The following is a 23,691-nucleotide window of genomic DNA, read 5'->3' as shown; positions in this document are numbered from 1 at the left end:
GTTAATTCATCGACGATAATAATTATTCTCTATTGTTAAGTCAAACTTTGAGGACATTTTCTTCTCTGAAGATAATGATAATATGATCGTGGGGAAGCGTTAGAGGATCACGTGGTCATTAATAAAGCCCGACCGTTATGAAACCAAAATCCATGTCGTAAAATATACCTCCAGGTAAAATGAGACCACGACAACAGCAGTGCCGGTGTCGCGATTCCGAAACATCTAGCTGGCAACATTGGTCGATTTCGAGAAACAAAAGGGAAAGGGGTAAATTAGAAACACCATAATATACTCAATAATATAGGTACATTAAGTTCTTAGCCGATGGCTGTTTCAGTTGTCATAACATGACATAACTAAAAAAATAAACGATTTTTACCTGATAAGTGCTCTCTAATTGAATGGGGTATACTAGAAACCAATTACTACCACATCACGTGAGCTCACATGCTAGAACATCAAGCCATTCAATAATAAAAACTGACAACCTACAAAACCATTTTGTCTATTACCTGTAGGTAATTTGTATCTCCCTTCTAAAAGAGTAAAAACAAAGATAAAATACATTTTTTTTTAAACAACTGAGGCAGAGTGGTGGTGTGGCATGATATGCGTGAGTTGGACTTATTGCGGTTCTGATACATTTTGGCAGATTTTGATAACTGACACTATTCGTTTCCGGCTCTAAGGCCCCGTCCAGCGTAGGCGCGTTTGGCGGAGCGTTGAGAGGCGCGCGCAATTCAAACGTATAACCGTATAAATGTATAACCAAAAAAGACATTGTCTACGAACATTTTCACACACGGTTATACGTTTGAGTTGCGCGTTCCGCTCAACGCTCCACCTAACGCGCGTACACTGGACGAGCGCTAAATGTACTATGGCAGCGATTTCCAAACTGGGAGGCGCGCCTCCCTGGGGAGCCGCAGACTAGTGCAAAATGAGGCGCGATCAATATGATGAATTTGAATTGAAAAGAAAAAAACGACAGAATTATCATGCAATACCTAATTCGTTGAAAGAAAATTTGAAAGTTAAACGCTAGTTCAATTTTAGTTGTATCAAAGTGAAGAATATAATACTTTTTCAAACAAAGTATGTAATGCTGCCATTTGTAACATCATATTTTTCGAAATGGGATTTTCTGAAATAGCTGAAATCGATAAACTGTGTGATAATCAAGAAGCAGTCCATCGGATTAAAAATCAATTAATTTAAAAATGAATATATTATTAGATATATATATAATAAAACTTTGTTATTATTCTGTCTATTACGTTTTTTTGTATTAATACATTTTTACTGTTTAAAATGTGTGTATTATTTTACAAAATAAGGGAGGAGGCGCCAAGAATAAATTTAATTAAAGCGGGGCGTATTAACATCAAGTTTGGAAACTACTGTACTACGGGATAGATGCACCTGTCTGATAACATTTTAAATATCAAGTAAAATAACACTACACACTTTTTGGCCGTGGCGCGAATTTATCGTGAATTTTTCGACAAACAGTTCTTCGTAGTCAGTTTCCAGATAGAAATGTAAAAAAAATATGCCATCGACTTACTAAGTATAATGTAAATTCTTACACTTAATTTTTTAAACGTGTTATTAATAAATAAATTCAATTGAATAATGGATGCAAGAATATGATGAAACTTAAATAAATTTAAACAGATTGCATTTTTAAATTAAGGACATGGAATCATACATAAACAATACGTTATTGGATATAAGGAATATTAAATTTGATGAATGAATTTTAAATTGATAAACAGGGGGCAATAGCTTTGCTAATCGACCCTAGGATAAACCAATTAACGTCGATTAGTGGGACCGATGGGATCTATATTATACAGTGTAGTTAGTACCTAGTTATAATATGTGGGAATAATATTCATTCTCAGACATCCCATCCACGTGTAAATAATGGATTTTTTGGCTCGTCTCACAAAATACCCATTATAAATGTGTCACTATACAAAATAAATAGATGAAAAGATATTTTCAATCTCAAATAATGAGAGCTCAACTACGCTTTACTACAAATAAACCACTAGTTAGTAGAGGGATTATTCAGTTTCGTGGAGTACGTAGATGATAATCGCATTTGGATGTGCACACATTTGCGAACAAGTATTTTCCGTCTTCAGTTTTAGAAAGAATAATTCCCTACTAGACTGAATGAGTACCTGCATGCTTTACTTAGAATTTACGCCTCAGTTTTTAAAGTGGATATATATGCATAGAAAGTTTGGTGAAGGAAAAATAGACAAAAATATCACAGCAGGACACAGGCACTCAGGCAGTCTGTGGTCTCATGGTCTGTATTTCGTTTATCATATTATCTTAAGGCGAAGTCTTCACTAAGCCTTTTTTAAAGAGGCACCTAGCGGAAAAATAGGAAGCTTGCAATTTGAGATTTGATATAAATAAAAAGGATTTCAAGTTATACACATTTATATTTTTTATAAAAATCGATGTTTTTTAAAATATATATATAAAATATTTTAACTATGAATTAGTCAAAAATCTCTTAGGTGATGCTTAGAAAACTTAATAAACTAAATTTTAATAATAAATATGACCATAAAATATATGTAATAATAGGGTGCGGTCCGATTCAACAAATTCACATTTTATTACATTTTTTACAATAGTAAGTTTATCTTTGACTCAAAATAAAAAATATTTTTATTTTTAATGTTTTCAGATACATATTTATTAATTAATACAGTTGAAATTGTAAATTATCAAAAAAAATCTCAAATTGCAAGCTTCGTATTTTTCCGCTAGGTGCCTCTTTAAAAACGGCTCAGTAAAGGCTTCGCCTTAAAGTATTGTAGACTCTTTGTCTATTTGATAGAACCGTACTATACCGAATAAGGCAAGACGAAAATTAAATGTAGGTAATATAAATTTTACATAACTATGAATATTTATGCCAAACTAAAACAATCTTTAAATCGACTGTAGAAAAGCAAAAGGATTTAACCCTCAGTTTTTTTTCAAAATAGGTTTTATTGAATAATAATAGTACACACGACTAAATAGTATACCTACGTTGTGTCCAATGAATGTAAACTGCAAATGCCGAATTATTAGATATCTAAATTTATTTAGTTGGTATTTTTTATAGAACGAAGTGAAGTGGTTAAAAAGATAGAAAAAAATCATTTTTGTCGGTTTTTTCTTTAATTAACTAAATAAATAATATCAGATTGGGAAACTAAAACATCTTTCACCGAAACCATAACAAAAACGTGTTCGTGTCTCCTGTAAAACTTTATTTTTGTGAGTTAAGTCCTTTTGCTTTGTAAAAGTCGATATTATGCCAATCAACAAAATTATCCTCAAAGCACTCAAACGTATGAGCTAAAAGAGTGTGGTACGTGACATTGCGTGTAATATTATCTGATAAGTCCCCTGATTGCATATTGCTTGCAGCCTCGTTTAAGCTCCGTACTACACCGAATAATATGTAAATTTTCATCAAACAAAGAGGCTCACACGGTCGGTGTGGTAAGCTTACTGCAAACGTTGACGGAAAACTAACGCAAACAAAACAAAACCAAGAAACACAACGCTGGGATTTCGGCAGTGAGCTTAGGAAAAATCCCCAGATAAACTTTTAGATGATTTCATGACGCGCGCGTAAATTTTGCGATAAAACACGCCGAAAAAGTACGCCGCCACAAAAGCGGCGACAATAAAATTAAAAAAAGAAGAAACCGCGTGCCACGGAGGCAAGGAAAACAACGGAATGGAAGGATGAGAGAAACAACCCTCGGTTTATATTGTGCTGTCACTTTTAAAACGCGTCACGTGTTTTCGCCCTTGCCACTGGAAACAAAATCCAGGAAGGGGTGAAGCCTCGCAAGTTAATTTAAAATAGGCATCCGAGCGACAAATGCGAAAGCCGGTGGATAAAAATAATACGCCACTTCGCATTATTATATTGACTCCAATCTTTGTTGGGGCGTATAATACAATATACACACTTCATCTGATTGAACTCCATGACAGGCCCATAAAATTGAAATTAATATTCAGATAAAGACTTTGGACTACATACCTACTATAAACATAGTTTTAGGAGGTACCATTTTAAATTTTCTGACGAATCGGTTGCGTCATTTACGTCAAATAAACGCGCCAGTCAATCCGATGTAAAACTCTACTAATAAAATAATGTAAGTAGGTATATTTTTATTACTATTTTATGGATAAAATCTCAAACCAAAACCGATGTTATAATACAATAAAATGTTATTTTATTACAATAAAAAAACTGTATATCAATCTATGTTTATCTACGGTTTAAATGAGATGAAATAAATTAAGTAATCATATTGAATGCCATATATGTAATAATTAATACAACTATCCAAAACGATTTTTTACACGTCATCTTTTCGCTAATGATTGTATCATGTTGTATTAATTTATGCTAATAAAGGCGGAGTCCGTCAATATTTATACAAAGGTGAAGAAGTGATACAAGCACAGCAAATATCGTTTTTGTTTTTTTTTCAAATAACAAAACTATTATTGCACCTTGAAAATAACAATGTGCACGAGAGAGAATGTTTGAACGCTATTATAAAAATATTATTATATTAGGTACGTATCTGCCTAGCTCTAGCATATCAAAATATATTCAATACTAAAAAATCCAAGTGACTAATTTCTTTACATTTTCAATAGCATAATATTTCAGGCATGTCTAACTTCAAGTAGGCTGTGATCTATCTATACTATATAATATTGAAACTGACACTGATCTAACTCGACCATTGTCTCGTCTTCAACTTATTATATAACCGACTATTATACTTGGTTGAAGACACTGAGGTGTACTTCACTATCACAAAAAAATACTCGATCTCCCATTAGTCATGAAAATGATCCTCTTTGGTCTTTTATGCACTCTATCTATGCACTCATCGTCAAACTATTATCCTACTGCGCTAATGAGAGAGGAAACTACACCTCGGTTTAAATCACCAGGATTCACATAATCGCTTTCTCTCACTCCTGCAATATGAATCAAGTGATACCATATTATAATATTAGTGAAATCACATTATAATATAACAACTGAAAGGACATACTTTTTACATTTTCACAACTCAATTCCTAAGGTCTACCAAAATCCACCCCGCGATTGACGCATTGGACATTCTTAGCATATACCATAATATAGTATACGTCACGCTTTCAAATACGGGGTTCAAATGTTTTTTAGGTAAACTAGGATTTTCGCTCCAATGCTCCTCCGCATTGGATCTCCACGGTTGTAAATTAACAGACTATCTGCAAAGATTGGTTTTCAGCCAATCGCCCAAACCCGTCAGTTCCATGCATTTTAACCAAATACACATATTATTAAGTTGCTGAACAGCTTTGCGATCTTTTTCTACCATGACCCATATAGTATAAGCATAATGTGGGTACCTACAATATGATAACTGATAACTTATATGACACATTACACATATTTAATTTTTTGTTTTATCCTGGAAATTCGGTTTAGTGATAAATTAAATTGTTGTACCGAGTTTTCTATATTATGTACCTTGAAGACATGGAAATTGTCTGAGCTTGTTGCAAGTGTCTTGTTTTGCAAATTTCCGTTGGAAACTTCAAATTCCTTTGCAGCTGATAATGCGTGCAAATATACTAGATCAGTGTTTCCCAAGCTTACAACATAGCCTTTACCACTTTAGAAACAGATTATACCGGCATCACACCCGACTTAAAAAATTTCCATCCAAAGTCACGATTCGAGATCGTTTTTTGGTTTTCTGACCCACCAATCGAAAACTTTACTTTCAGATATAAAGTATTTTTTTCTCATGCCCATCTATACAAGGGGTTCCCAATCTGTGGTGCGACAAAAATGGTAGATCTTTATCCATAATATAAATCCGACGACAATACGCGCTGATACTTATATGCAACCGTTATGGTGAAAAAAAAATCGTATCCGGAAATTTGGCCGTAAACTGTTCACCGCAGGACACTTATTCGTGCGCCGCAGTACGTGAAACATGAGTTCGTGTAACATTTAATCAAATGACGAGTTCTTCGTTGAACATTTCACCGTGGAGTATATTTGTACGTATGCTACAACATGTGGCGAATTTTATGAGATGTCTTTACTAGGTTAGGTTAGGTTAGGTTAGGGTTAATCTAATTGGAACAGTACTATTTGCGAACTATCGCCGCATTTTGTAAGATACGTACAAATGTATTCCACGGTGAAATGTTCAACGAAGAACTCGTCATTTGATAAAATGTTATACGAACTCATGTTTCACGTACTGCGGCGCACGAAAAAGTGGCCCACGATGAACTGCATACGTACAACTTACATGTAACCAAAAAAAATATGCAATAAGGGGTGCGAAAATGAATCAAATTTAACAGGGGTGTTGCGGATAGAAAAGGTTTGAAACCCGCGCTATATAAACTAAAAAAGCAAAATGAAAAAGGACCATAAAAATATTTCCAATGTTCCTGAGCAAATGATCTTTGAATAGATATGTAACATTACAGGAGAAAAGTGAGAAAACAAAAGCCATGCATAGGCATTTTACTTTTCTACGGGGTACATTCTTGTTTATCTAGTTTGGAAAAGACAGATCGTTTTGTTTTGTCTTTTTTTCGCTCGCATTTTGCCGACTCTATGCGATTTGATTTATTTTACCGCGAAAGGTAATACATTATACACTGTCGTCTGGAAATTCGTTGTCCACATGTATCTATAGTCTATGGTTGTCCCAGCTAGACAAAAAAACATATTGTAATTTTCGATTACTACGGAAAAGGAATAGGGATTATAAATTCAATTAACATCATTGTTTGTTTATTCGTGATAGACAATTAAATTTTATTTCCTGATATTCCTACATAAGTTTAAAAAATCGCTGCTCTTCTCTCTCAAGGTAAAGAATAATGGTTTATTACAATATAATTATTGATCTGGGATACCAGAGGCTCATTCGAAAACTGACAATATCTAGTTCTTGTGAATACACAATATCAGTATTATCAGCCCGAGATATTCTCGCGCTATGTGGGTGCAATATTATTAATTTAATTTAATAAAACGCAAAAAAAATTAGTAGGTACTTACTTATTCCACTTTTATTAAAAAGTTAAAAGTTATTAAGGGGGGACATGCTCGTCGAAGGTCAAAATTGAGTTTTTATTGTATTTTCAAACCATGATCCTGGACACTCATTAAACGTTGTAGATGATCTATTTATAGAATTTTGAAGCCTTATTATCCTTTATAGTTATTTTAAATATTTGATGACTGCATGAAGTATTTTTGTTACATAAAATAGTATTCTTTTAAACCTCTCGCTCTAATATTTTAGAATATAGTCATATTTCGGTACATAACTGTGCAGTGGTGTTAAGATTTTTTACATTTATTAATTTTTAAACGCATTTAATAAACCATTAGCATAATTTATTACGAGATAATTTTTGTAAAATATTCACGATAAAAAATTATATTGCTAATCTCTGTGATCCCAAATTTGACAAGAATTAGGCATTTTATTATTCAAAAAATCGGCAAGATTAACACATTTGAAGATGATTCTAAAGATATTTATTATAAGCTATGTCTTTGACCATTTAAGTGTGATAAACATCTTATGAATAATGATTGCTTTATAATAATTATTGACCTGAGAATAAGGTAGTGTTTTTTTGAAATACGCCATTTCTTTTGTCATTCCCCAGTGGTTAAGCTACAACATACGGCCGTAGCCATAAAATGACAAACTATAATTAAAGTAGGAAGTAAAATTATGTTAACGCGCGTGTTTGAACATGTACCTAACCGATTTTTTTTTAATTTTTTTTTAAACGGTACATGTTCAAACACGCGCATCAATATCATTTTACTCCCTATTTCAATTAGAGTTTGTCAATTTATGGCTACGGCCGTATGTTGTAGCTTAACCACTGGGGAATGACAAAAGAAATGGCGTATTTCAAAAAAATACTACCTTATTATTAGGTCAATAATTATTATAAAGCAATCATTATTCATAAGATGTTTATCACACTTGAATGGTCAAAGACATAGCTTATAATAAGTATCTTTAGAATTATCTTCAAATGTGTTAATCTTGCCGATTTTTTGAATAATAAAATGCCTAATTCTTGTCAAATTTGGGATCACAGAGATTATCAAAATAATTTTTTATCGTGAATATTTTACAAAAATTATCTCGTAATAAATTATACTAATGGTTTTATAAATGCGTTTAAAAATTAATAAATGTAAAAAATCTTAACACCACTGCACAGTTATGTACTGAAATATGACTATATTCTAAAACATTAGAGCGAGAGGTTTAAAAGAATACTATTTTATGTAACAAAAATACTTCATGCAGTCATCAAATATTTAAAATAACTATAAAGGATAATAAGGCTTCAAAATTATATAAATAGATTATCTACAACGTTTAAGGAGTGTCCAGGATCATGGTTTGAAAATACAATAAAAACTCAATTTTGACCTTCGACGAGCATGTCCCCCCTTAACAGTAGAATAAGTACTAAAAAATGCGTTTTATTAAATTAATAATACAATGCATTTCCACCATAAATTGACAGTTAACACAATAAAAATATAGATTCAATATAGCTGCGTATCTGCCTCATCACAAGAGTATGGAAAGCATTTGGGGCCCAGCTGGATAAGGGGGCCTAAATCTCAAGACAGCTATTTTTAAATGAATCTTCTACTTAGGAAAGCTAAAAAAAGCTCTCGTCATTGACTTCGAATGAAAAACAATCGGGCAGAAAAACCAATTGGATCGGGGGTAAAAGAATAGTATATATGTATATAACAGACAAAAGTAAATGTTTCTCACAGTGTACCTATATAACGTAAATAGCCTTTTTTATATTAAGTAGAAAATATGAGCCTCTACAAAAATGATGAACAACCCAAGGCCCAACAAAGTTTTTTTAATGTTTTTTTTTTTACAAAATGATCGGTTTTGATTATGCGAAAAATAAATATAATAATGCATTATATGGAGCGATCAAAATATATCCGTATTTAATTTGGCTCTCGTTGAAAAAGGGTTTTTTTTTACTAATAACAACCCGTAAATTTTGCCAGATGCGGGAATCGAACTCACGCTTACGACTTCAGAGATGCACACTCTGGACACACGCTAAAGCGTCTATTACATCGAGCTTCTTTACGAGCTGTTTGTTGGCGAATTTATAATCTGCCTGTAAAGTCGCCCAGTGTAATCATCGAACAAGCTAACAAGCAGGTTGTAAACACTCGACCGAGAAAAGTTGAAAACCGGTCAACTTTACACGCTACACGCCGGCGTGTGGACTACTGCGTCTGCGCAGTAAAGCGCAGTAGCAACCTCCCGGTAAAAAAACGAACTACGTTCTGTCAAAATAGTCGCTGGCTTGTGGCTTCTCATCGAATGGAAAGTTTTGTGTGTAATCATCAAATCGCAGTAGCTGAATCGCCCGCTTTCAAATTCGCCAACAAACAGCTTGTAAAGAAGCTCAATGTATTTGACGCTTAACACTACTATCGTAGAGACTTTTTTATTTACTGTGTGTATACTAAATTAACACACGTAAAATTTGGGAAATATCGGAAAACTGTGCTAAAATCGAAACCTATGGAATGGTATAAAATATTGTATCATCAATTTTTTTTTATCCTTTTAGGTGTCATTGAGCTTTTATAAAATGACTGCCTACGTTCAATTGTATAATAATATTTATAGACTGCTTATATATTATAATCCCATAATTTCTGGGTCATTAAAAGAAATTGCAGATATCCCAAATTTAAACACTTTACAAATGCGAGTGTTTGATTTTGATAATAATGTTTGATGCTGATAACGTCAACACTAAATTTACATTTGAATTATATTTATTTTTAAAGCATGCATGTCATCACTATTAAGCCACAGTTTTTTAAAGTCTGAGCAACCTACCATAAAAGTAGATGGTATATTTTATTTTATTTTGCCACTGAGCCGAAACAAAACAAAATAAATAAACAAATAATATTATTTATTGCATACCTAGAGAAAAACAAAATTAAAACCTGAAACACAAGACATCGATTTTTGATTGACCATTCACGTTTGTTGCTAATAACGTCACAGTAGCTACAGGAATAGTAATTCCTTTGAGAAAACCTATAATTAATTAACCTATCCAGGTTCAATCATTACCACCATCAATGACATTGAAATAGAAATTATGTATGTTCAATAATTAGAATGGTACATTCTTAAGTCTTGTGAATTATTCGTTGAATAAAAGAAATAGTGAATTAGAAATTAGGTATTCAAAAACTGTTACTTTGCAATCTAAATCTTAGCCAAGGCCAAGTTGCTATCTAAGAAAAACGAAAATTAAGACAAAAATACACTGATGAGGGCAGTCTTCACTTCGTGTAAGTGTTCAACTTCAAAAAAATATTTTCATTGGCTTTCTTGAGAGTGCTTGACATTGTGTCATTTTCAGAACTCGCCAAATTCAACACCAAATCATTTTTTTAAAAAAACCTATTAAATATAGGACTAATTTTCAATAATGGCTAAATCCAGGCAGGTTTATTTGCAAACAGCGTCAAATCCATTACAACTAATCATGTCATTGTAAAACAAATGTCATCTTACTGAATGCCATATTATAAATGTGATCATAGAGAAGACGTGTTTGTTTTGTTACTAGTAAAGAAAAAAGTTTTTAGGGAGGAATGAAAATATCGCATTTTCTCACATTGTCAAAAAGTAGATTAGACCAAATTTGAAAACTACCCCCAGATATATGGATCAGAACAGTTTATTCCTATTGGTATGTGAAAGAACGATTCTGAGAGCAATATTTGGATCCAAAAATGTAGATGGAGTGTGGCGAATACGACGACAACCACAAGGCCTACAAAGAATTTTGGTAAACAATCCAAAGCATCAAGATGTCCTGAGGTATACTGAATCAACAAGTGAAAAGGTTTTGATGTATAACTCTCTGGTTGGAGGAGTGTTGGAAGACCAACACTGAGGTGGTTGGCTGGTGTAACCCAGAATAGGCAAGCAATCAGCATCTCAGGATATAGGAAAATAGATTGAAAGTGCGACAGTAGCTAGAGAAGGCCAGGGCTCACCCACTGTAGTTGGTATTGACATGAATGATGTTATTTTTTTAAAGGATTGGTTTGTTGTTTGATTTTTTTTCAAAGAAAACAGTATACGTCTATGTTTATTTGATATAAAATTAGTTTTAACTGTTGATTCATTCACTCTACCTCTATCTTGATATCAAATATTGTTCATGGTAGAGAAGAATTTTTGAACAGAAAAAATATAGCACATACTTCGAATTCTTTCAGAGAAGTTGAAAGGGATTCGTACTAAACTACAAATAGGAAGAAAATGACAAAGCGGACAGGACTTTCGGACGTATCCTCAAACTGTGTACAGAGTAAGGGTGTTAAAAGTCTGTCATGACGTGGTCAAAAAAATATATAGTGAGTATAGAAAAAAAAAATTATAAACAAGATTATAAATACCAACATGGATGGAAAAAGCATTATGAATATCAATATGTGGACAGTTGTAAATATGGGATCAGTAATGTTAAGCCACTTAAACTAGGTACCATTAGGATATATTAAAATGAATACTTTCCTGGTATTAAATTTAATAGATAAGTACTCGCAGCGTTCCTGTGTCACATCCTTTAGTGAGTAATTCTAAAGTACGCCTCAATTCAAATTTATAATTTGTGAATGATTCACGAATTAAAAATATTTTTTCTTACAATCTTTATTGAGTTCTCCAGATGACGAAATCAAATTAGTTAGATCTTTTGTACAATTTTCTTTGTGGAGCAACATTAGTACCTACTTACAAACACATTTGTTCAAATGCTTTGAAGATATCAAAATAATTACACATCACTAAAATAACTAAATAGAAGGTAGAAAACACATTAGTAATAACTTACCATGAATTGTGAGTTCCGAGTCCCGGTTTAGCTCGTACAGCCGGATAGCCTCGTCCAACTCCAGCTGCGTAGAAATAGTGCAAGGATCTCCTTCTTCATCTACCCATTTCATGGTAAAAACCTACAGAAAAACAGTCAAGTAATACATATTAATATAATTCAGATTATACGGATAGTAAAAAGCCCTTCGTGATATTCTAATCGAAATTGCATTTAAATTCTTATGTATTTAAGTTTTGTACTATTCCATTTGGGTGCCATATATTATAACTTCGGCCATACCCGCCCCTTAGTTGGAGCATATGGATACCACGCGGCACCTCCAAGAATCCCTGTCGCTCGCCAATCTTCTTGGTTCGTTCCAGGTCAAACCAGCATCCCGTAGCTTCGCCATTTACACTCTATAAGATAGTATTTAGCGCCCTTCCAGGACGCCGGAATCCGGTCCGCTTGAAGAACAGGCAAGCCAGGCTGAGGTTCTCTTCTAGCATCCGCAGCACGTGGCTGAGCCAGGTCCAAGGTCGCCTTTACACTCTCAGTGTGATGAGAGGCTGCTTGGTGCGTTCTCTTATCTCCTCGTTGTTCCTAAAGTCATACCGCACACCCGGTATCCGTCGCAAACATCTTACATCATCAAATAACTTACTCAAATGGAACAGTACATTACTTAAATCCTTTAGAATTAAAATTCAAATTCTATCAAGTACCTTCGGTCGATAGTATTAATATTAAAAATTACATTTCTTCGGACAAAGTAGAATCCTTGAATGCTTCAATCAATTTAAAACTATTTCTGACACATAAAAATAGCTAGGAAACAACTTTAAACCTAGATTGGCTGCATGCTATCGATGCCTCAAAAAATCTTAACTTTGCCTGCCCTTTCTGCAAGCCAACCTGATTAACTGATAATTTGTTGATTAATCTCAGGAAATCTGATTATATGCATGCGATTCCACTCATTATGATGTTTTCTGGCACGTGGCACATGTCAAAATAAATGTGCGATAAACAAGTATAATAAAAATCGATCTCGATATAGCGAATTCGCACTCGCCGGAGTCGTGATGAACGAGAGTTACCTGCATACAAAGATGTTGAATCTTTTTTCAGATGAACCCTTTTGTGATTTTCTTATAAAACTCGCTGAAAGTAATTATTTCAGTTTGACGTAAATGCCGAATCTTGGACCGTATTCGGAATTTATATAAAAATTAGTTGTATTGGTCCTAGGTTACTGTTATTTTTAAATGTTTAAGATCCATCTATGCACAAGAAGATACTCTTCCACATCTTTGGGAAAATACTAGTTCACATTTGAGATAGTTTCTTGGATCATAATAGAGAATGGTATATATTATGCTTACCTGATCCGGTTGGAAACGACAGATAGCAATCATTTCTTGACACAAATTCTGAAGTGTTATCTTTTGGTTTATGTATGTTATCATGATCTCTCCATTATGAGCAGTCTTCACACGAATATCATTGGTGTTATTGTCAGGATTTACAAGTTGTGTAGGCATTTTGGTTGATTTAAATGACTGCTTAAAAAGAGAACTTGTCCAAAGTTATATGCAGCTCATCAGAATAGGTCACTTGTGTCTTTCGTCAAACTGTAAAATAAGAAACTGGTCACCATATGAAATCGAAAAAAAAGTAATATGTAGTCACCAAAAAACCTTTCGCAAACACTTTTGTCGATCATTGTTCCTTATAATCATAAAAACATCATTAGACTTACAAGTCTAAATAAGAATGAAAAACCTATGTGAGAAAATTACCAAAAGCTGCGTAACTCTAATTATTGGCTTAATTTTACTAATATCGTCAATAACAACCGCCATCCATTTGCTAGCCATCCAAAAGATAACAAATTTGGTTTATATGGTATTGCATGATAGAAGGTATTCTGTCAATTAGGTTACCTTCCTGGCATTGACCGTGAAAGACAAAGAGTTAATGTAGTTATAGGAAATAATGTTTAATGAATTATAAAATTCCTCATATACTTGTATAGCCTTAATAATACTTAAATTGTACATTCCTACTAATGAATCACATGCGAGTAACCACCTGCATAAATTCCAAAGTGTTTGTGATGACTGATGACAGTTCAACAAAATTAAATAAACATAATATTATTGAATACTTTAGCCAGATGATATGCATTAATAATCAAAGACCACGCATTTCTGAGCGAGTCTGCAGAGTAAACTTACCATAAACTGTGATAAGAAAGTTAATAAAACACAAAACAAACTAATTTTGACACAAATCACAAGTGGCGAGCGGGACACTGTTGTCACTGTTATTGTCAGTATTGCCCGTCTGGAAATGGAAATGAAAATGTAAATGTGACCGGGTTTTAAATGACACAATCAAACAGTAGCCGGTAGAGATCGGATTAAATAAAAATATTATTTTCCGGCGTAAAATACCTTACTGTAACCAAGATACCCTTAGGGCAAGGTTTACTTTAAACAGAGCTATAAAAAATACTATTTTCATAGCTACTGATGATTTGAAATTTACATTGTAGTTTAGTTGATTTATACCTACCCATGTACCTACCTAATAATATTTTATTATACTCTACATTATAATAGACGTGGAGAGTCATAATTATATTTATTTTTTGTCATTAAAATTAATTTTATAATATGCAACAGAATAGGAATTATTAACATTGTAACGAAAGGGTTGCTACAATATTATATTCGATTCAAGAAAGTAGAATCAATTAAAATTTGCACCTTGTCATTTTCGATTGGAAATTATATTATTAAACGTTGAATGATATTTAAAAATGACAAGCTCAATAATATTTATTATTTTTTATTTATAAAAGTATTTTTGAAACTTTTCCTTTCGATTGTAATATTTTTTGTACGCCGTAAAGAAACTATAGATTTACAAGATTAGACGCGAATGGTTGTTACTTATTTGTAATAATATGTAGCTAATTATATTTAGACTACTGGACAGTTTTATTCCGAGTAAAAATATCCATACACCTAATTTTAGAATGATAAATTAGTAACAGATTCTGGTTTTATGATAAAAATAATATCTGAATAATGAAATCTCTGTTCATACTTAGTTGATTACATGACTCTACGAAACGCCATGTTGTTTTTTGTTTCATTTTGCTTAGAGATTCTTTACGAGACAAAAAAGGACAACGCTAAATTCTAAGTTAACTTATTTCCTGTTTCAGAAAACCATCCGAAAAAAGATTTTTAATAGACAAATACAAGTTAGACAGTAAATTTTAAATATTTTTTTATAATTATTAAAGTACATATTTGATGAAAAATCAATCTCATATGAGTATTATTTATTTTAGTCAATGACTAAAACCGGAAGCTGTCACCAACAACTTATGCCTGTTTCAAGATAGTTTCCTATCTTGCCCAGCCCACTTCTAGGAAAAAATATATTAAATTCATCCACTGTGGACGTCCAAAATGGTTTGTAAATGTTACAGACGTTTATTTATATCGTATATGCAATATCGTCGTAGAAGTATTTGTAATGTATCGGTTTTTTGTTGACAGATTTCCATGATAAATAAATATTTATTGTTTTTGAATAATTGATTGAAGATGATTATCAGCTGTTTTGACAATTAGATAATGACAACTATATTTTCAATTAAAACCTACTCTAACACTTGTAATGTGTTGTTGTTTTTAATTAATTTCTGTTGTTTTTAGACGGATGCTCAGATGGATTGCGCCCTCGACCTGATGAGGCGGCTTCCACCACAGCAAATAGAAAAGAACCTAAGTGATCTCATAGACCTGGTTCCTAGCCTGTGTGAAGACTTGCTGTCTTCTGTGGACCAACCGTTAAAGATTGCCAAAGATAGAAGTAATGGAAAAGATTATTTGCTGTGTGATTATAACAGAGACGGTGACTCGTATCGCTCACCGTGGTCCAACACCTATGACCCTGCCCTAGAAGATGGTTCCATGCCTTCAGAAAAACTAAGGAGATTAGAAATTGATGCCAATCATGCATTTGATCAATATAGAGAAATGTATTTTGAAGGAGGTGTTTCATCTGTATATTTATGGGACTTGGATCATGGATTTGCCGGTTAGTGGTTATATTAATCTATGAATTAGTAATATGTCAAAAGTAGACTAATTTGACAGGAAATATTTTGCATTTCTGTCAATTATTTTGAGACATGCTATTACTAAATACAATAGAAAATTGAGATAATCTAACCTAAAATTATTATCCCCCATTGCTTGCCAATACTGCACTCTTTGCCATAGCTGTAGGTTGTTGAACAAGAAATTCAATATGCTCTGTATACAGTGGTGATGAGCTGGTCAATGTAATGATAATGCCATTGCGGAGATACATTTTTAAAGTAACACCAGCCTACTCATTGGTCATTATTTATGTTGTATTATCAAAATCTATCAATTAACATACATAACGCTATAAACTCATTATCATTAGGTATGTCATGTGAGCTCACATGCTAGAACCTTCAGAACATTCAATAATAAAAACTGACCTACAAAAATATTGTGTGAATTACCCGTCATTCGTAGTTCCCTTAAAGCCTCAATTACATTGAGCTTCTTTACGAGCTGTTTATTGGCGAATTTAAAAGCGGGCGTTTCTCGGTAGTGTGTTTACAACCTGCTTATTAGCTTATTCGATGATTACACTGGGCGAATTTACAATCTGCCTGTAAAGTCGCCCAGTGTAATCATCGAATAAGCTAATAAGCAGGTTGTAAACACTCTACCGAGAAAAGTTGAAAGCCGGTCAACTTTACACGCTACACGCCGGCGTGTGGGCCTACTGCGTCTGCGCAGTAGAGCGCAGTACCAACCTCCCCGTAAAAAAACGAATTACGTTCCGTCAAAATAGTCGCTGGCTTGTGGCTTCTCAGCGAATGGAAAGTTTTGTGTGTAATCATCAAATCGCAGTAGCTGAATCGCCCGCTTTTAAATTCGCCAATAAACAGCTCGTAAAGAAGCTCAATGTAATTAAGGCTTTATCACTAAAAATATCTGAATACTGTCAATATGTGAGGTTACGTGACTCGAAAATGTGTAAATTTGTAGAAAATAAACAAAAAACATTTTATCACGCGTGAACTTGGTGGTGTAGTACGCATAAGGTGATATCGGTGTGGTTCTGATACATTTACCAGGTAAAACGACATTGCAGACATTTTGTCCGTCGTGCCAGTTTACAGTGGGCTCACGTGATGTGACGATAATATCTTTCTATTATAATAAATGCAATACTATAGTAATTCTGTACATGAGGAATCAAGTTAAAATGGAAAATTAATATTCTTTAATAGTCTTTGCAGAAGTCTTTGTAAAAAAAAATTACTAAGTACCTGTTTGCGACATCTTGCTTTTGTTACTTATAGCGCCTGTACATGTGTATGGATTTACTGGCAACAATGGCACGTAATATAAACTATCACAACAATAACTTTACTGTTTACACACAAAGTACTGACTGTCTCGCCAATCTTATTCTTCAAGCATTAGTGAACGTGTTTGTTGTTGTGTGGTGCTATTTGACAGGTTCGTACAGGTTGTGAAAATCGGTAAACATCAAAATGCTTTACACAGTGTAGTTCGTATTTTTTCTGTCAACGTTCGCCACTATATTTCTGCCACGTGTTTATACTTGCATTTTCTTATGGCCGTGATAATACATACTGTCAGCAGTAAATCCATGCACGTAATATGTAATACTATTACATAATATGTCCTGTTATAGATATGATCTTATTTCATTATTCAGAATCAAACATGGGCAACCGTTTTTAGTAGGCAAACAACCTTTTATAGGACTGTTTTTTTATGTAGTTTATAACTAGCGGCCGTTTTATAAACTATGCATTTGCAAACTGCAAACCTGTGGATACATTAATTGTGTTGAACTTTTCGCGCCTCCCTTTGCAACACTCTGCGCCTCCCAGTTTGGAAATCGCTGTTGTAATGTATTCCGATATTTCGGAAATTTTGTGTATTGTACCTACATGTAGTTAACATGAAATAATAAAGGAGTGCAGAACACACAAATTTACTGTTCCACATTGAAAAAAAGACCGATGATTTTAAATCGTTTGCGTGGAAATGGACAAGGGCATGAGGCGTCACAAGAACGATATCTGCAACGCAAAAGACTTACAGCTCAAGTAATCATCAGCCTTAGTTCTTTTTTCAGTTTCACATAAGTATAAATGGTCAATCTGCATAGAAGGTTTTTCAGTAATGTCTGATCTCAAATATCATTTTCTTTCTTGTGATAGGTGTTATCCTCATTAAAAAGGCTGGCGATGGATCCCAGAAGATCAAGGGTTGCTGGGACTCCATTCACGTTGTTGAAGTGCAAGAGAAAAGCTCTGGCCGCAGTGCACATTACAAACTTACCTCCACGGCCATGCTTTGGCTGCAGACTCACAAAGAGGGTAGTGGTACAATGAATTTAGGGGGCAGTCTCACTCGGCAGGTTTGTTCATTTGGCTTGATTTCATTTAGGCTGTCCCTAGTGCAGCAAGCATGTCCCACAACACTATCAAAACTTTACTGACATATTGATAGTATATCACTATTGTTATATTTGGCAGTGATATTCAAAAGCAATTGTTTAGGTTTACCTTTCATAATGGATTCTTGGGTATATATCAGATCAATGTTTATTCAATTTTATGTCACATTATCACTGTGCAGACAAGTCACTATCAGCAGAAATAGCAGTTTAACAGGCCAAAGTCACTAAATGGAACAATATACTGAACCCAACAAATCTGACGGCGAACATCCCAATATCTTAATTTATCATACAACTTTAAACTTTCGAGGACTGTCAAAACTATGTTTCTGCTGATGGTGACTTTTGCATGAGAGTGGATGACGTCATGCCCAATATATTTAAATCCAATTTAAATTGCATTTTCTAAACATTTTAGATTATGGAATAGGGTTCATTAACTTATATTTTTTCTCTAATTTCAGGCAGAGCAGGACGCCTCTGTGAGTGAGGCCAGTCCGCATATAGCTAATATTGGTCGCATGGTTGAAGATATGGAAAACAAAATAAGGAATACGTTAAATGAAATCTATTTCGGTAAGGTTATTTCTATGAATCTAATTTATCACGATCGCCTCATTTTTTTATGTACATATAGTTCAATAATGTTTATCGCCCCCATATCTGCCTATTAGAGAAGTAGAGAGGCCGTTATATAAATACGTAACAAAGTCATGGATCCTAAACCCACAGCAGGTCAAAAATTCATGTTATTTTTTCAATGTGTATTTAACTGCCAGGCGTACAGTGCCAGCCATACAAAAAATGCGAACTTATTCACCTGTCTTTGAAGACCAGAGAATGCCGTCTCAGGCGTTTGTTTTGAATAATTTAAAATTTGGAAGAATACTGATCCAATAATGAGACATTTAGCATATGATTGGTACGTGTTTATGATAAACTTTCAATATATTTAAAAAAAAGTTTATTTTTAGCTAAAAAATTCACGGCCTCTCACTTGCCGCCATACAAAACCTCCCGGCACTTAATGGGTAATAAATAATATACACTCCCAACAAGCAATTTACATTTTATATGGAAGTCTTAATTGAAGCGCCTAGTTTCAAATCCCCCTAAAACGATTTTAGGTAGTTTTGAGAAATATGAGAAAAACTCGTCTAATAAATCTGTGAACTTTATGTATTTATTATTTAATTCGTATATTCTAAAGAGTATTTTGGTTTATCCATTTAAGGGGTATTTAAAAAGCACACCCAAACATCTTAGCAGGTTTTGAAATTTACCCTAATTTTTGTTCATACGTATTATTGACAGTTTTTGGCGTTTTTTGTTCAATCTTTGGCCATCATAATATAGGTAACAAAAATATCCATCTAAATACATATCTAACTCTAAATTTTTCAAAAACCGTTTTAGGGGGTTTTCAAATTAGGCGCTTCAATTATTAATGGGCTAGCCATATAACGTGGGTTGGTAAATCAAGGTCATTAAAAACAGTGAATGTGAAATACAGTCGAACTTGGTTATTACGAGGAAGATGGGACCGACTGAATTTGCTCGCTATAAGCGTTACTCGTTATATCAGAGAATAGGTATTTTTAAATGAGCGATCACAACACAAAAAGTCGCAATTAAAACAGAAATACACTATTAGAATTTTTCCCCGAAACAAGCATGGCATTCATAAACTACAAAAGAAGTTGTTTATTGTAATGAACGTTGGTAGGTACCTACTTACTTCACAAACCTTGGATTTTTTTTCAACCATATACGTGGATATTTTTTCAATATTGTCGGCGAAAACACCAATTAGGTAGGTACTTAGACACTTAACTAGTGTCATAAACGTAATCCGATCCCGGCGGCATTCTGTCCGGTCAGATTTCATTGCTTTGGGTCGAAATGTTTTTAAACCAACACATTAACAGTTTTATGAAAAATTTTGATGATATTTTAGTTATAAAAGTAAAAGTAGCTCGTTATAAAAGTGAATAAATGCATCGAGAAAATCATAAACTAAAATGTCAACAAATGTTTCCTCATTACATCCGAGATCTCGCTATGTCCATGATCGTAAAAACCAAGTTCGAATGTACAATATTATGTACCTTACCTTCAAAATACCACAAAAAAAATACCCCATTAACGTTCATTATTTTAGAATCACTATTTTAAGCACAAGAGATTTTTTTTCTCTGAAGGTTCCTGGGATTCATGAATCTAACTTTTGTTACACACCTTAATGTCAACCAATAAAATATTTCTTCATTTGAAAGTGTACATAATTATCAAAGAATGAGTTACAGAGCTCGAAATGTGTGGCTTGGTAATGGGGAAAGAAAAGTCGAATCTGACTACACAATTCGAGTAGGCTGCTGCAGCAGACAGTAATTTTCAACATATGTGCGCTCTTCCTATTTTGTCATTTATGCTGCTAATTATGGCTGGTCTCTCTAAGCTAGTTGTCACACTCCCCTCCCCATGTAGAAATGTATGACTTGAAATTTTTAAATCTTTGTGCCGTATACTCATAATAAAATATTTATAATAGCCGACAGGAATAACCATAATTTTTTCATTGTTTTATTAAGTAAAAGCATAAAACTGTGATAATAAATTCTGCAATTCCCAAGGAATTGTTATTTAATTTATAGAAAAGGGACTTTTAAAATGTCCAGAGCGTGCAAAATTTCCAGAGGAGATTTTGCGACTCGGCGACACATACATAATATAATGATCCCTTTTCCTGTCTTATGTTCTATCAATAATTGGCTACCTATTTAGCAGAATGTCTTCGACCTTTTCCAACGACATTGACTTCGGCATCCTGAACATTGAGCAAATTTTTCAGGTTGCTTATGGTTCGCTAAGAGAACCTCTTCCATACGCTTTTTCTGCTCTCAAAACTTTCCTTGCATGATTAAGTTGAATTAATTGAATAGGTAAATCATTATACGGTGGTACCATAGGTACTGCAAAAGCGGCTTGCAGTATTGGAATAGGGGACAAACAATTCCAATACACCCATGAATCACCTATAGTGCCAATGTATAATAATTTACCAATATGTACTTATTGTGGAATTTCCATCAAAAGTATGCTGGTTTCTTATGTTCGACAATAAATCATTTGATGAATGCTGTTGTTATAGGTAAAACGAAGGACATAGTAAACGGGCTGAGGTCAGCGGTGGCACTCGGCGAACAGAAGAAGCAGGCGGCGTTGCGGCAGGATCTGGCGGCCGCTCTGCAGCGCCGACATGCCGCACGCCCCGCCGACTGAGAGCGACTCTCTCCAACGGATGTGTGGGATGACGACCAGATCATCCATCACTAAAATAATAAGCCCTATGGTGTTTATCGTTAATCACACAATTATTACTTTTTTTATGCTTTTTTCCTAATACAAGTTCGCTTATAATATTTATTATTCACTAGAATCTAGAGTAAAAATCATTCATGACAAGCTACTCTTGACAGTATTGTGTTATTTAAGTTAACTAGTGGTAACTGACTATTAATGACTATATTTTGATATATGGTACTGCAATATTTTTATAACATACATTGTTTCTTCATTAAAACATTTCACAAAAAATTTACCTATAAATAATTCTATTACAATAATGTCTAAATAACATTTGTGTGTATACTGCTACCATTCTGACATTGCTTGTTCAGTCATAAGGACTATTTTTGTGAAGTTAAAAATTCTATATGAATTGGTACTGGCCCAGAATACGCACTGCCAGTGGTTGCAGTATATTGGATACGCCCTCGGTGAATTTAATAGCCTGGTGATTCATCACGGTCGATATCCGAAGCTATAGATTTTTTTAATTGAATTCATGTTTTATATTATTATATTCTATGATAAACATCCTGAGGCTTATTTATGTGTGAACGATTTAAATGAATTCTATAGATGGACATATTTCGACGCTTATGAACTCTTGAAATTGCATAACGTTCTGTATAAATTGTAAATTGTTTTATTGAGAATTCATGACAAATTTATTGATTCAGTAAGTTGCGCGGTAACCACAATGAAGTTTAAAGCATAATTATGTATTATCATTCATTACAGCTGATAACCGGGTTACTTCCAAAAACTGGTTTCAGTATGACTCATTTCCATGTTGTATTATTTAAGTCCACTGCATAATATTATCTGATAAAACATTGACTTGTGTACACTTTCCTACTATCGTTGGATTTTCGGCTATGTCACCGCCATATAATACTGTTAGTGAAACTGGATTTCTTATAATGGATTATTGTTTTAAGACATTAGTGATCATAAAAGTAACATCAAATTTGAAGTTGATTAGACAAAATTTAGTTTTTGTGATAAATGTACTTTTTCCATCAAAGCAAATATTCAAATCACAAATTGTAAAAATAGTTCCTCAAGGCCAGTTGTCGTCCAATATGTCCATTGTTTGGGTTTTTTTTAGTTTGAGGAACATGTAAAATTAATTTATTTTTAAGCTATTTATACATAAGAAATCAATTATTGCGCATAAAGTATTAATACAATAATAATTTACTCTATGATGAGTTTTATTTTCCTTCTCCCATAGCCTTTAACACAGCCAGAAATTTGTGACAATAATAAATCACTAATCCAAAGAGTCAGGAACTTGATTGGCGGATCTGTTATAGTGAAACAAGTTGACTTTGGGCTTAAGCAGACACCCACGGTGGCCGCGCGGCTTAAGCGTTGGACTATCACGCCGTGGGTCCCAGGTTCGAATCCTGGGTCTGGCAAGTACACATATTGTTTTTCAATTTGTGTGTGTCAGGGTATCGACCTAATAGGTTGAGCAAGTGGCTGACATCCATTTCTCGTAAAAAACAAAATCTGTTAATACAAACCTCTTTTCTGTGGAGGCCCATATGATCCTATTAGGATCGGACATGGTCGGGATCAGTGGCGGCTCTAGCATCTTTTAGTAAGTGGGGTCAGATGGCGTGAAATATCTAATAAGTACCTACCTAATCAATATTAATCAAAGCGTAAAAAACATATCTTTTGTAGCTATTACTTCATCTTCATATGCCTCATGCGTTCGAAAGAATCTTATTGCTACAAAAAAAACAA

The 23,691-nt window shown here is 33.7% G+C and overlaps 2 protein-coding genes across 4 annotated transcripts in view; one reads left to right on the top strand and one right to left on the bottom strand.

The window, feature by feature from the left end:
• The window catches only part of aPKC (protein kinase C iota type), a 478,073-nt gene extending 463,701 nt beyond the window's left edge, over window positions 1–14,372 (bottom strand). Inside the window, exons 1-3 of one of the 3 annotated variants that reach the window (XM_085952853.1) lie at window positions 14,262–14,372; window positions 13,407–13,655; window positions 12,040–12,160 (exon numbers count right to left, since the gene is read on the bottom strand). In XM_085952853.1, coding sequence (XP_085808979.1) covers window positions 12,040–12,160; window positions 13,407–13,565 — 280 coding nt within the window. In that variant the 5' untranslated portion in view covers window positions 13,566–13,655; window positions 14,262–14,372. Of the gene's footprint in view, window positions 1–12,039; window positions 12,161–13,406; window positions 13,656–14,115 lie in introns of all 3 variants that reach the window. The other 2 variants (XM_085952855.1, XM_085952854.1) reach the window with 2 other exon arrangements.
• A 1,038-nt stretch (window positions 14,373–15,410) lies between these two features.
• Window positions 15,411–23,141, top strand: cpb (F-actin-capping protein subunit beta). Its single transcript, XM_085951988.1, has 5 exons — window positions 15,411–15,512; window positions 15,759–16,143; window positions 18,347–18,546; window positions 19,053–19,164; window positions 21,740–23,141. The coding sequence occupies exons 1-5, from the start codon at window positions 15,510–15,512 to the stop codon at window positions 21,868–21,870; spliced, it is 831 nt and encodes a 276-aa protein (XP_085808114.1). The 5' UTR covers window positions 15,411–15,509; the 3' UTR covers window positions 21,871–23,141.
• The last annotated feature ends 550 nt before the right edge of the window (window positions 23,142–23,691 follow it).

Source organism: Rhyacophila brunnea, unplaced genomic scaffold (genome assembly GCF_057557595.1).
Source record: "Rhyacophila brunnea isolate RB1 unplaced genomic scaffold, BYU_Rbru_1.0 scaffold_3, whole genome shotgun sequence".
In the NCBI taxonomy this organism is placed as follows: Eukaryota; Metazoa; Arthropoda; class Insecta; order Trichoptera; family Rhyacophilidae; genus Rhyacophila; species Rhyacophila brunnea.
The sequence above is the reverse complement of the archived record's forward strand: the minus strand, read 5'-3'. Positions and strand labels throughout refer to the sequence as shown.